This window comes from Astatotilapia calliptera, chromosome 10 (genome assembly GCF_964374335.1).
Source record: "Astatotilapia calliptera chromosome 10, fAstCal68.1, whole genome shotgun sequence".
Taxonomy (NCBI): domain Eukaryota; kingdom Metazoa; phylum Chordata; class Actinopteri; order Cichliformes; family Cichlidae; genus Astatotilapia; species Astatotilapia calliptera.
The window spans coordinates 20,287,860-20,302,084 of NC_137431.1; the positions used below are offsets into that span (position 1 = coordinate 20,287,860).

The 14,225-nt window shown below is 43.8% G+C and overlaps 1 protein-coding gene across 2 annotated transcripts in view; it reads right to left on the reverse strand.

The window, feature by feature from the left end:
- Nucleotides 1-13,983, reverse strand: part of mntb (MAX network transcriptional repressor b) — a 24,602-nt gene extending 10,619 nt beyond the window's left edge. The window contains exons 1-5 of one of the 2 annotated variants that reach the window (XM_080307169.1): nt 13,765-13,983; nt 13,337-13,478; nt 4,500-5,070; nt 4,365-4,406; nt 3,955-4,066 (exon numbers count right to left, since the gene is read on the reverse strand). In XM_080307169.1, the coding sequence (XP_080163295.1) occupies nt 3,955-4,066; nt 4,365-4,406; nt 4,500-4,867 (522 nt within the window). In that variant the 5' untranslated portion in view covers nt 4,868-5,070; nt 13,337-13,478; nt 13,765-13,983. Of the gene's footprint in view, nt 1-3,954; nt 4,067-4,364; nt 4,407-4,499; nt 5,071-9,017; nt 9,390-13,336; nt 13,479-13,764 lie in introns of those variants that run through there. The other variant, XM_026181845.2, reaches the window with a different exon arrangement.
- Between the last annotated feature and the right edge of the window lie 242 nt (nt 13,984-14,225).

A 14,225-nucleotide genomic window follows, 5' to 3' on the forward strand; every position in this document is an offset into this window, starting at 1 on the left:
AATGTGCATTAAGGTCCTGATTATGATCGCTGTGCATGGAAACACCATCATCAATCATTTGAGAAACCTGGATGTGCTACCCAGAGTACTAAAACACCATCTCCAGTTTCTGTTTTTGGCTCAGACCATCGAAGCTGAGATGAAATCACGACTCGCCTGCAGGCAGACGATCAGAAAATTGAAAACTGTTATGAGCGTGCACGGAGGGATATGAATAATCAGGCTTTTTATGCTTCATGGAGAAAGAAAAAAAGAGAAGACCGGGTGTTTGTACGCATCTAAACGCAGTCATTCACCTACAATAAAGCCAGCAAATATTATAAATCAGAGGAGAGTATGCCACAATGAAACCATCAAAGGAAAACAGAGGAAAAGTGAAGCAATTCATCAGCCTCAACATAGTGTGATAAAGGAAAAGCATCCCTCTAAGATATTACCCAACCAGCTCCGCAGTACAGTGTGGGCTGGGGAAAATACTGCAAGCAACGCTGACATACACTAGCCGTGTGTCTGTAAAGCTAATGATTACTCTGCTTCTCCACAAAACTTCAAATGTCTTGCTGTGTCTGACAAATAGCCCCAAATCCTAAAATATCTCATTTATAATCCTGCAAAACGGATAAAAAGCAGCCGATACTTAACGTTTTTCTGTTTGTGCACACCCCCTCAAATATACTGATATGGCTAAATGATTTTAAAGTCACTGAATGTTACACGATCACCTAGAGGGATGGTCTTTCAAATAGTTCTGCAATTAAAATAATAATAAAAAAACAACAACAAAGTTTATGCAACTTCTTCTTCCCATCAGTATAACTACTGCCAGAATATCGAGACAAGTTAAACTGGAGGTGAAAGGTTGCAAACTGTGTGTGCAGTGAGGTTAAACACTGCTGTACAAACAGGGCACACATGAAAGGTTAGACTACAGACATACTGACTCACCTTTCACCCATACTAACAACCCGCTTTTCACTGTATATTACCTCTAAAGCAAGAAACGTGTATCTAATATGTGCTGTTTGTGTTTCCTCAAACGCAGCTAGGCTCTGCCTAACAACCATCATCATCTTAAAGATGGCCTGAAATCCCTCTGCGCTCTGCTCCCTGGAGAGCAGCCCATGAACTTGCAGTCATCTTGTTTTGAATAAATTCCCTCATCTCACGCCCTAATTTAGCTCCTTCCACTGACTTTCCGCTGCGTATTTCATTGGACTCAAAATCTTAAAGCTTACACTGCAATAAAGTAACCCCCTACATAGACAGCAGCTCCAGCCTGACATCTATTTCTGCTAAAAAAAAAAAAAGTACAAAAGTCCTCATTTGTCTACTTTTGCAGACCGAAAACTTCCCTCTTGGGGCTATACAGTCGTCCCTTCACCCAAGTACCATCAGCCTCCTGCCTCGATGTGCAACGTTAGATCTTCTAACAAAAAAAAGTTGCCATTTTATCCTTTCATGTTATGTAGTTCCCACAAGATTTGCTGTGATGTGATGCAAGTCCAGGTGTGCTGTGGGACTTTGTGACAGCCTTACATTATTACTGCAATATACACGAAAAGTTAAGAGTGAAATGTTGAGTTGTTGTACCAGTAGTTTTTAGTTTAAAGCATAAAAATAAGTTAATTCAGTTGCTGAATGAAGGGAATTAGAAGAAGACACACCAAAGGCCCTGACTGAGAGGAGGAGAGTAATACGAGTGATGTTCTTGTGTAACTAACAAACAGTGCAAATTGGCCACTGCAAATTAGAAAAAACTAACTGTCAGTGAACAGTCTGGAGACAGCAACCCGTGTTACTTCAGCTGAACTGGAAAAGGAAAAACCCTGAGCCCAAGAACGCCATCTGTCAGAGAAAGTGCCAGGTGTTAACACTAGGGCTGCCACGATTAGTCGACTAGTCACGGTTACGTCGACTATCAAAATCGACGACGACTGATTTAATAGTCGACGCGTCATTTGAAGCTTTGTAAGATCACAAAAGACGCAGGAATAAGTAGTAGGATTTAAGAGTGTAATAACAGACTGAAACAGAAGATGGCAGCACTGCATGTACAAGGATGCCAGCTGCCGTTAAACCCCGAAGAAGAAGAAGCAGCTCTGTCCCAGAATTCATAGCGCAGCCCAGCTCAGTTTCCAACAATGGCGGCAGCTAGTTAAACGTTTAACATATTTTCAGGCGAGAATGTAGCTGTGTAAACTTCAAATATCTGCTCAGTTTATCAAGACACCGCATACTTTCAAAAACGTCGGAGCGTCTCAGAAAACGGCCCCGGCTAGCTCGATAGCTAGCCGGGGGCATGGCTCACTAGAGCCCGTGAGAACACCGGACTCCCGGCGTCACCGCCGGCTTTCGCTACTCAGGTTAAACATGTTATATAAGTCACTTAGATAACTTAAAAATGTTATTGTTTGGCTTTTTTTTTTTTGTATTTTTTTTGTTCCTGAGTAAATCTGTTTGGCTGAGATTAAAGTTATAGTTTTTACACAGCTGAATAAACGTCAAGCAGACAGCTGGTTATCAGAAGTGTGAGATGCTGGAGAATATACTCCGGTGTCCTGTTATATTTTAGATAGCAAGGAGTTTATTAAACTTCACCGAAACAATCTGCAAATTTCATTACAATTTAATAAACTATCATCTTGTCTTTATTTTTAGTTAGCACATACCTTAAACAGTTAAAGCTGTAAGCTAATGATAGTTATATAAGAGCAGATGCATGCTGGTGCAATAAGCTGTAGTTTTACGTTCAATGGATGATGATCTGATTAGTCGACTAATCGCAAAAATAATCAGTGTCTAGTCGACTATCAAAATAACCGTTTGTGGCAGCCCTAGTTAACACTGTGCCAAACCAGGCTAAAAAAAGACTTGTAGCTCTTTTCCATTAGTACCTACTTGGGTCAGCTTGGCACAGCTCGACTCGGTTTTTAGGCTTGTGTCCTTTAGCTGGTACCAGGTATTTTTTAGTCCCTACTCGGTTGAGGATCCAAGCAATCTGAGGTAATCCGAAAATATGACATTAACAGACTGCACGTCACTGACTGGCTAGACAGTGGCATCACTCGATGAGTGACAAGAGCGTCTCCTTCACAAAAAGGAGATGCTCAAAGCCCCCATTTTTTTAAAACCTCGGAGCGACAGAAATGGCTACAGAAAAAAACAACACCATGGCCACTGGGTTTGACAAAAAGCCACATACTGAGCAGCAGTTATATCATCGCCTCGACGTCCTCCTTTGTTGTGGCGTTCCTGTGGCATACAAATGACATCACGGGACTTTCGGCCATGTTGCTATAACAACCCCACGCACATTAGGTGGTACTCAGTTGTAATGGAAACCGATTGAAACAGAGTCGAGTCGAGTCAAGCTGTGTTGAGGCAAGCTGAGAAGGTACTAGTGGCTAATGGAGGAAAGCATGTTTCTGAGAGAAACTTGGCCTACAGTAGAAGAGTGCTTGAGCTGAACCAAAGTGTCTGCAAAGGTGATTGAGGCAAGAAATATGTTAATAAAGTTGTAACACTGTTACATAAAAAACTGCAGGCATCAATCGAGGTCCAGTTGCCACAAATGAGCTTTAGATGAAGTCCCTTCATCTAACAAGACAATCTAAAGGAGACATCCATGGATAAAGGTGTGCCTTGAACTTTTAGTTTCCCCTCTGATGTGACTTGGAACAAAAACTTTGAAAACCACCAATTTAGTTCAGCCCGTTTCTTTTCTATCCCTACATGACTACAGGGCAGTGTTGGAACAACTGGTTACCACTGTATAGACCAAGGTCTTGGAAACAAAGAAGCCTCCAAGTATTACATTATACTGACTGATTCAGACTAACCACACCAATAACACTGGACCTATGACCTATGAGGTCCCCAGAGCTCAACCAGTTAATTGAAGTCCTGACAAAGTAACATGAAGAGCTTGCTGGGGAAAGCTGAAACTGTCCTTACCTGTATGTAACGCAAAGCGCTGCGGAGAACACTGAGGTTGGACGTTTTCTTCTCATCAATGTTCGGAACATTTTTCTTCAGTGTCTCAAAACACTCCTTCAGGTGCGCTCGCCTGAAGAGGCAGAAATGTAAGAGTCGAACTTCATATGGTAGTCTTTGCTCAACTGTGAATATTCACCATTTTTAAGACGGTCGATTCTTTGCGTGGGATTTTTACCAACAAATTTCAAACCTCCAATTTTGCATTTTTGATGAAGGATTTCATGGATTTATATTAGTTCAGGAACTGCCGTGACCTTTGCCCTCGTTAAATGCTTTCATGAAAAACACCCAGAAAATGTGTGTATGTGGAAGGCAAGTTTTCCTCAATTTCTTTCAACATGAGAGGGGTTACCATCATTTTGACTAACCTGTTCTTCTCCAGTTTATTGTGCACCTCTCTGGTCCCCGCCCTGGAAAGGCAAAATAAATAATCAACCATAAGCCGATCACTTTTTATACCTTATTTAACACACACACACAGACAGACACACAAACAAACTCACCCTCCTGGTCTCCTCTTCCCTTCCATTCCCTTCATTTCCTCCATGGTCATCCCGTTAGGCTGTGGCTGAGGTGTGAGTGGGGCCTGATGAGGAACCAGTGCGTGTTGGGAGCCATTAGTGCTGATGGGGGCCGGGTACTTGATCTGAACCTGAAGCTGTGATGCTCCAGGCTTTACATCTATCAGCTGCTCACTGGGTTCCACTTTGATCTGAGGGGAGCACAACAGTTGACGAGTCGCTGGCTGAGGTGGAGGGGAGGAAGAGTTCTTGACTGGCGGGGAGCTGTTGAGCGTCGCTGCTGCAGCAGCAATTGGCGTTTTGAGCGGAAGGGGCGGGACTGAAGTTGTCGCGGTGACAACCGGCACCATTGGGATGACTGCAATGGGGAGTTGACGAGTAGGTAGAGACGGGGGCGGTGGGACAGGAAGGTGATGCGGCTGTTGACGGTGAGTTTCATCACCCCAGGTGACATGATTGGCTCCTACTGGCTGAGATGGTGAAGCCACAAGTTCCACATGCTTTGACTCCGCCTCCCTTCTGATGAGCTCCTTGTCTTCAAGTTGCTCTTCTTCTAAAGGAGGAAAAGAAGTAAGTTAAAGTTAAATAAGGATTAACATCAAACAAGTAAGAAGAACAAGGATGGATGACTATCACTATTGGCTGATAACAGTCTTGTTGACTGTCGTCTACAATTACTGATGTCAGCAACTGAAATGCATCTGTTCTCTGTTCAAAGACAGTGTGATAAAGAGCTGAAAAGACCTTTAGTTACTTGATATAATAAAGATTCTCTGGCACAAAAGAAGAGCAAATAACTATAAAAATAAAACAATCAAACAGAATAAAATGCAGCCATCAGTGCCGACTATGAGCCAAGCTTTTATAACATCAGCCCAGGATTTCAGAATCAGCGTGACAACAGTAGTATGCAAGGAGACAAGCAGGAATGTGATGTATATGATAATCTGGCAAGACTGGCCTTTCAGTAGTTAAAACTAGTTTTCACACAGTATTTCTGCACCTTTTACTCATTAACAGGCTGCGTCATTGTCCAAACGTAGCACACAACACAAAATAGTCCACATCAGATTGGTTCTCAATACTGGAAATACTTCGTTTGGTTTAGGCGAGGGTGCTGTCTGAATAGAGCATGCAGGAGGCAGGACACACTACGCCCACTCACTCACTGTGGATTGCAACACAATCAGACGTCACACTGACTGTGTAGCAAGGATCTGGCAGGACAAAATCTGTTTAATGTTCACCTATGTCAGACATTTATCATATCTGAAACGCGCTAGGACACCACATCTGCAGTGGTCTCCTAGCGCATAATGCACCTCTGTGGGGTGGGAGGGGTATGCTCCTTATCACTACTGGTTCACATACAATTAAGATGTTGAGTCTGGGGTGTCGGACAGAAAAGGAGGTATTGCATTTTCCTCTCATTTCTGGCCATTTGAAAAAAGAAATGTATTGAATGCCTGAGTAAATTAACCCCCTGCTACATTTTTATCACAGCCCTGGTGAGTTTCCTTTGATGAAAAGCCAATTTTATTCCCAAAATCTGGAAAAAAGTGATCTGTGCTAAATGCAGAAAGCACTCTTCATAAATTCTGATTTCATTAATCACTTGTAATTTATCAACCAACATATGACCTATGTTCCCTACAGGTCCTCTTAGCAGCTTCACTGCTACGCTACCGAATCTGTCATGATGGATTTCACTTTGTCTGTATCATGCACACCAACACTTCCTGCACACAAACACGTACAAAGAATGATGTCATCAGAGAATGAGACAGTGAGGAGGGGCAAATAACCACATTAACTGTCTCTGAATCGGTTGCCTCACTGGAGAGAACACCCCTCAGTCTGCCCTGTGATTGGACCGGTCCAGCACTGAGAGAGCCTCTCGCCCTGGGCTGCGTCAGGGCGTCTGACCAAGAGTTGAGGACTGTTGTGAAGGAGCCATTCGGCTGGGATAACTAGAGCTGGCAGCATGACAACATACAAATGAAGCACTGTTGTGCTGCAAACAAAGGCAAAGACATCATTATGCAGAGGCAAAGAAACACACACACATACACACAGTGAGTGATGATATGAGTGAGTAGTTACTGCACACTGTAGCAGGCAGACTAGAAAGTAATGTGGAAAGCCCTCAGTCACCATGGAAACAGCAGCATTAGAAGATCCCAGGGATTCCTCAAACCTGCACAACGCCAACACACATCCCAGCCACCTCCAACAAAACAGATACAGCACATGCCAAGATGCCTAGCTGTGCGTTAAGTAACACTTTCGTTTCCTCTCTGCGTGAGAATAAAAACTCCCGATGACGCAACCCGGGCAAAACGCCTGCGTAGTCAATGATACGATCACGACCACAGACATATTTCTAATCACTTCTGGAAGAATATATTCCTTTGAACAATAGGATTTGATAACAACAATGTTGCGAGAGCTCCCACAGAGTTATAATCAAGTTATCTATATACTGAGAAATCATCCTCCGACTCCTTCTGAACAGCACAGGCTGTCCTTCCTTTGATGCAAAAATCACTAAATCAACTGTTGATTAGTCAATGTTAAAAAATTAAACTCTAACAAATTTGTAATATTTTGAACGTAAAAATATTAAAGCATATTGCATAGTGGTGTCACATGTGAACACAGAAAAATTTGTATTTAAATGTTTGTTTATTTGCATCTTTAGTCACTTTACTCATTATATATATTAATAGCTCATTTATTTTGTGCATCTTATTGAGCTTTATTTCAGCTAATTTGTTAGAATTCTGGATAAAATAACAGGGATCTCCTAACTTATGGATTTAATAAAGTACCTACTACATATCGCTTTTAATCCAGTGTAAGCTTATTTAGGCTCCAGCCCCTCAACATATCACATAGAAATGAACATGCATAGTCGCAGTTTGAACATTTTCAAGTTTTTAGACAGCTTCTGAAACAAAAAAGCCAAATTTTGCATTAAAAAATTACATATCAATAATATAATAATTAAAACTAAAAACTAAAGTAACAAAATGTTTTTCAGTACAGTATACTCTATATAACATAGAGATGGTGTTTATCATCATGATTGCTTTCACATAGCTGCTATGTGATGACAAAGACTGAAAGTGAAAGAGAGGCTTTTTTTCTAAGTTCACATTGTAAAATCACACTGTAACTCGGAAAATGGAAATCCCTCTGTTACAGGCATAATAATACTAATGCAAAACAGTTTAAAAAGCACTTAATTACATTATTCGTTGTTATTGTTATTATTATATTAATAATAACAACAGTATTATTATTATGTAAATTATTATAATTTACGTCGCACGCAAACGTAAATTACATAACTTCTGCATTGAGGCTGGGCCGAGGAGAAGGGCGGTGAGCTGCCCTACTTACCCCCTTTTTCTCTCTTTGACCCGCCACTGTCAGCAGACTGAATGGGAAGGGCGGGGACGAGGAGGGTGTGTGTGCATGCGCGTAAGTTTGTATATTGGGGGGGGGGATAGGAGGGGGTGTGCACGTGGTAGCTGTGGGCGGGCCCTAGCACGCGGTAGGGTGAAGCACGCCGAGAGGGGGAAGGGGAGCGGGGGGCTGGTTTGCCTGACACGTCATCTGACGGGAGAAACACAAAAAGGCAGCCTCCCCCACCCTCTACACCCCCAACCCCCTTCATCCAGTTCAGTGAGTGATCTTTACGTCGATTGACAACTAATCGGAGGTGCACGAGCCAATATGCATAAGTTCGAGCACTGATATACAAATGAGGGCCGGGGTTAGCGCGCGAGGGCCCGCCCAAGTGAGTGTCATAAGATAGCTGAGCAATGTCAGGGTATTATGTAAAGAGCAGCCTCAGCTCGCCACCGCCCTGCCGGCGCTCGACGGACAAAAACTGGGGCAAACTGATCCAGGGGAAATTTTTCATTGGAAAAATATGAAAAAATAAAATTATAATAAACCGTTTCACTGCCGATTTTACAGATTTCCAAAAGCGCACGGGGGTATTACACAGTTACAGCGCGTGTATGAGCTGAACACACACATTAAGGACTTATATGACAATCACACAATTTATAAATGGACCATGGTTAGTCACACAAAGTCTCCTGTTCCTGCCTCTCACCCACACACACGCGCTCGCGTACGGTGAGTCACTGGAGTGGTGAAACTATGACTGACACACACACTCCCGAGAGCGCGCAAAGTTGTTCGAAAAAACAACTTTAGTCGTTTCCGCATTAATGCGGGGGAGGCTGTGCAATAAGTAAGCACCTGGGGTTTGGTGGTAGTTTTCTGTGAATCCTTCTTATTTATTTTATTTTTATGTTTTTGACAGGAACCCAAACAAACGCCTCATAGGCGGATCGATTACAAATGCAACCCGCTGGTAGTAACGGGTGTCGGTTCCTCAAAAGGGAGTATGGTATTAAACACACACACTGTACACTGCCCTGCACGTTGAGCACGAACCCCCTGGTCTGCTGTTCAACTCACCACGTGTGGTCTGTTGTTGCTGCTGGGCTTGCCATTCCAGATACCTGGCCGCCTCCAGAAGCGTATCGATGCTCATTGCGCGTAAAACCTCACGGCAGGAGACCCGGTAGCCCGGGACGGAAGGAGGAAAAAGACCGAGGGAGGGGGGAGGGAGGTAAGTAGCGTCCCAGTAGTAAGCGTCGTATGCACGGTTCACACCAGCCCTCCCAAACCTTTCGTCCCTTGGGTTTCTCCTGAAAGCACACGGGCGATTTTTAATCCGGCCGAACGGAAAGTAGATCCTCGCATACGTAAAAAAATAGGATGGCAACAAGATGGCGATGCGAGCACGGGAATACACACAACAAGGCGAGTCGTGTTCTCGTTAGGACCCGCCCCTCCCGGATTACTGCCCCGCCCTGTTACTATGGCCACCCACAAAATCCGGCGACCGAAGCACTCCCCATTCCTCCGCTCTCTAATTTACCAGCTTGTTAGCACCTTCCATTGTTCATTTATTAACATTCCTAATGGCATGAAGTTGAATTACAAGCTCCGCGAACAAAGGGTCTCCTCGTGTAGTGGCGTTATCCCCGCGGGATTCGAGAAAGGAAACCCCCGTAGCCGTAAACGTCCCTCCATGTTTTTCTTTCCGCCGCTGGCCCGCAGCGCATGAAGCCCGATCAGGCGCCAGCCAGCCAATCAGCACTCAGAACAACAAGGCATGGTGCTGGTCCACATGGGCACCCGCCCGGCCCGAGCGCAGCTCATTTGCATGGCGAGAGCGTGACTGGCCACCCTTTCGTCTCCGGATCAGAGCTGTCAGTCAAATCACCAGGGGGCGGGACTTATCCGAGGAGAAGCAGCTGACCACAATGTACTGTGATGTACAAAATGTTACTTAATTATTATTTTTTTTAAAAACATACAAGTAGTTGCAATTATTTTCCCATAAAACCTATTTTACAGTAAATTATATTTCCTTTCTGCCATTTACCTCACTTTTTTTTAAAGTCTCATCCACACTGTTTCTGTGCCACACACTGGAATAAAGAAAGGGGATGTTCCCTCTCTGTAGCTACATGCTCCTGCCCTTTGGTATAATAGATTTATGGCCATGTCTTTTGTTCTATAATGTATCCTTTAAGGTTCATGCAGTGTGTTTCTCTCAGGGGACCGATTAATAGAGTTATAGTGCTTGAAATATATTACAGTTACAGCGATATTTATGAATGTATGCTGTGTATGGATGCACATATGTAGAGTATGTGGCTGCATGGTAACAATCATTGATTGGACACTGCTCAGTCATATATATTCTCCACCGCACCGAGGTCTGAGAGTGTCAGCCAATCTGAAGAGCAGCTCAGAAATACATTTAGAGCTCCCATTGCCACGCAATGTGCCCTTCCTGTACATACAAACCTACTGACACCATTACGATCCACACGGTTAAGAGTCAGGTTTGTGTGGGAAAACCACAATAACAACTAGCCAGCGTAAAGTGACTGTGTGTGTGTGTGTGTGTGTGTGTGTGTGTGTGTGTGCGCGCGCGCGCGCGCGATGGGAGTCATTTAGCAACAGGCTGAGACACTATGACAGCATGCATGGACGGGAGAAAATGAATCAGGCAGAAAAAAAGGAGGGGGCTGGGGGCGAGAGTGAGACAAGAGGCCTCAGCACATGAGCTGCATGGTGAAAAAAACTATAGGAGTGTTTGCATATAGAGGGGTGGGAGGAAAGGAGGAGGAAGAAGAGGAGGGGTGACTTGAAGCGATGGTGGGGAAGGCGGGAGGGATGCGAGGAAGGCACAGGCTGACCCAGTTAGAAGCATAGCTGGACTGGCCATCGGGCATACCGGGCATCTGCCCGGTGGGCCGCTGGCGATTTTTTGTTTTTATGGGCCGATGGATTTTTTTTTTTTTTTTTAGTAAGGGTATATATAATGAAAGGTGTTGGATTGGCCAATTGGTCATGATCGACTCTGGGCTGGACCAATTACAGCCGAGGAGGCTAGATGCACCCGCCCCCTTGTTTAGCAATCACGTGATTTTCGCGCATTGCATGCCGGGAACTCGTGGCAAAACAATCCAAGTACCGCATCAAATGCAAGCATTTGCAGCACCGCAAAACGTTCATTCTCCGGTTCCAATACCTTCTTGTTTTTTCTTTTTTCTTTCTTGCATTTTTCTTTGCCGCACAAAAAAGTAATGTACAAAACAAAAGGAGAACAATGCCGGTCCGTACAAAGACAGACTCGACGAAAGGACAAAGAAAAGATACGAGGAAAAAATCAAAGGAGTGAAAGGGTCAGACCCTTATGAGCGCACAGAGTGGACAAGAGACGTTAGTGTGCTGCCCAACTTTCACCACGCTCAGATTTATAATTATACGGTTCTTGGAGTGAGTGCATACACTCGTGAAGTTTAGTAACTTCAGGTCACTGCAACAAGCCCAGGTACAGTTTACCGACGGATGGGTACAGGACCTTGAAATGCACCGTGTAGAACGAAAGACCATCGTACGAACAAAGGTAAGTTTACCAGTCTCACAAATCGTCGTCATAAATACACATTCGTTAACCGTTTATTAATATAACCTTTGAGCTCAACGGTAATTAATTAGTAGTGGAAATAATTTCTGGTAGCATTACAGAAATGTAGCAGTGACAATAATATTGTAATGACCTGGCTGGGGTTGTTAGCCAGGTGCATTCTGGGTATTGTGTTGTCTTTGTTTTCTATCGTTCTGCTAGTTCCTATGTGTTTGATTCGCATGTTGTGTTAGTGTTATGTTAATGTACGCCACAGTGAAGTTGATGTGTGTTCTGTGGAGTGGGTTGAATTGGCATGGTTGGCTGACACCGCGACTCTATGTGGTGGGAGCGTGATAGGGGTTTGGTGTCAGCAGCGTTACGTTGTTGTAGAAAAAGATGGTAAATAAACGACTGGTGTGAACCACTACAGCCTCCTGCTGGGTCATTTGGGGATTATCAGTCTGCTGCTGAGACGCTCGGGGTTGTGCGGTGTATGACGACGAGTGCTCTCCATTTGTTGCGAAGTTTAGCCATAGCTGCTAGCGCCCCGCTAGCCGTTTTGGCTAGTGAGCAGTTTAGCCAGTTCAGCTCCACTAACCCACAGTTGTTACAATATTGTATGCTGTAATCGCACTGGACAATTAGTGATACAAAACAACTGTTTTACCCTGTGAATAAAAGTATATGTTTTTGTCAATGTACCATGGTAATAACAGAAGCGAAACACAATATTGTGTCAGGACAATTCACTATTTATGCACAATAAATAAAGGAACATAGCGCGACAATTTCTGTTCAGCGCCAGACTTGCTTGTAACCTATATCACCAATTATGTTAAGAAAAATGACGTATTAATACTACAAAACTCCAGACCATCCGTCGGCTCTTACTTCGGAAACATGGCTTAAAAATTTCTCTTCAACGACGTAATCCGATTAAAAAAAACGATCTCTTTACCCGTCGGCTTCCCGTGGCTGTCATGCGACCAGCTATTGCAGTTAATAATACAACAGCTTCTTGGCATTTTTTGGGTTTCTTTTTATCGCTGTGTAACTGAGTTCAATTGAACGCCTGCGTGCGCTAGTACCTCTTGCCACAAGTTCCCAGAATCCTTTGCGGTTTTACCCCTGAATGACGTCACATTTTCAATCTTTATCCTGGTGGGCCGGTCTCTAGTCAAAATGCCCGGGCCGATTTTTTGTCCCAGTCCAGCCCTGGTTAGAAGTGTTGCATCATTCCTGGATCTACAGACTGGAGACCAAAAGGAAGCAACATAGGGGAAGAAAAATTACTCATATGATAGAAATTTAAACTTCTATCTGGCAAGCATCTTAGAAAATTACATTATGTCGTCAGTTAATGCTGATCACCTGAAGCGTTAAGTTTAATCTGAAACTTTATTTATAGCTTTTTGTTGTTGTTGTCGTTGTGAAGACAAAAACAACCTTTAAAAGTTATTCTATTTCCGTTTTCCATTACATTTATGTGTCCCCTGCTTACTTGCTGCTGCAAAGTGCTGGGAGGCAGCAGTTTTCGCCTCCTCATGTATGCTACCACCAGAGGGCGCCACATCCTGTAACATATCCATTTCTGAAGCTTTCCCGAACGCTCTCACCGGGCATTGCAGGGATTATAACACCGGTCACGTAAACTAAAAGGGGATTCATCTAAGCTACACTGAGCTGACACAGAAACCTATAAATTACACGAGTGCGGAGATCTTCAAATGCAGACAAATGCAGTTTACTTCTCCGTGGTTGAATCAATACTGCAGCATCTGACGTGTCTGTGTTGTACACTGACCTTGAAACCTCTCCGCACTTTCTTATCATGCCAGCTTATTTAAATCGATGCTGGCTCACAGCTCCCTGCAGCTCACCGTCTCTCTCTGTGCCATGAATCCATATCAACAGTCTCGTTACAGAACTATGTAGAAATGGGTGACCTAGAAGCAATATAAATGAGAAAGTGAGCCTTCTCCCCCGTCTCCCTTCTTCTAACCATCTCATGAAGTATTCAGCTTGCACGAGGGAGAAAGCGGGCAAAAGCCATATATGAGAGAGAGGTGGTGGGGCGGATGTAGGCCAGTGTTTCTACTCCAGTGCCTCTTTTGAGAAACGCCAGTTTCAGACTGAGACAGGTTTCATTATTCTTTCATTAAATCCCACGAAGACACAATCACTGCACGAACTCGTGCAGTGATCAATCCCCATTTTGGCATTTGCACCTACCCTTTGCAGTCCTCTATAGCTAGCAGTATTTGAGTACCCTCACAGGTCTGCAGGACAGAGCAAGGTGTGGTGGTTTGCTCTTGCCATCCAGGTAACTGTTGCTAGGATACCAGGAGGCGCAGAGGAAGAGTAATTGCTGTGTGGGTGAGTGAGCAGGTGTGTGTGAGAGAGCACAGAAGTAGGCTGAGGTGCCGTACATAATTGATTTAAAAAAAAAAAGGCCCTGAACTCTTCAGTGTAAAGAACTGGACTTTAAACTACTTTACACACACACAGCACCCAAACATCTCGTTTTTAAATCACATTTTGTGTCTCTCATCTTATCTTTCATTAAAGAAAATACTCGAGATTGATCCATTCCTTCTATTTGCATCAGCAACAGTGACTATATGACCTCCTCACTGGATGGAAGTCGCCCTGAAGAGGCTGCACTGTAGCGTCAGACTAACATCAGTGCTCCT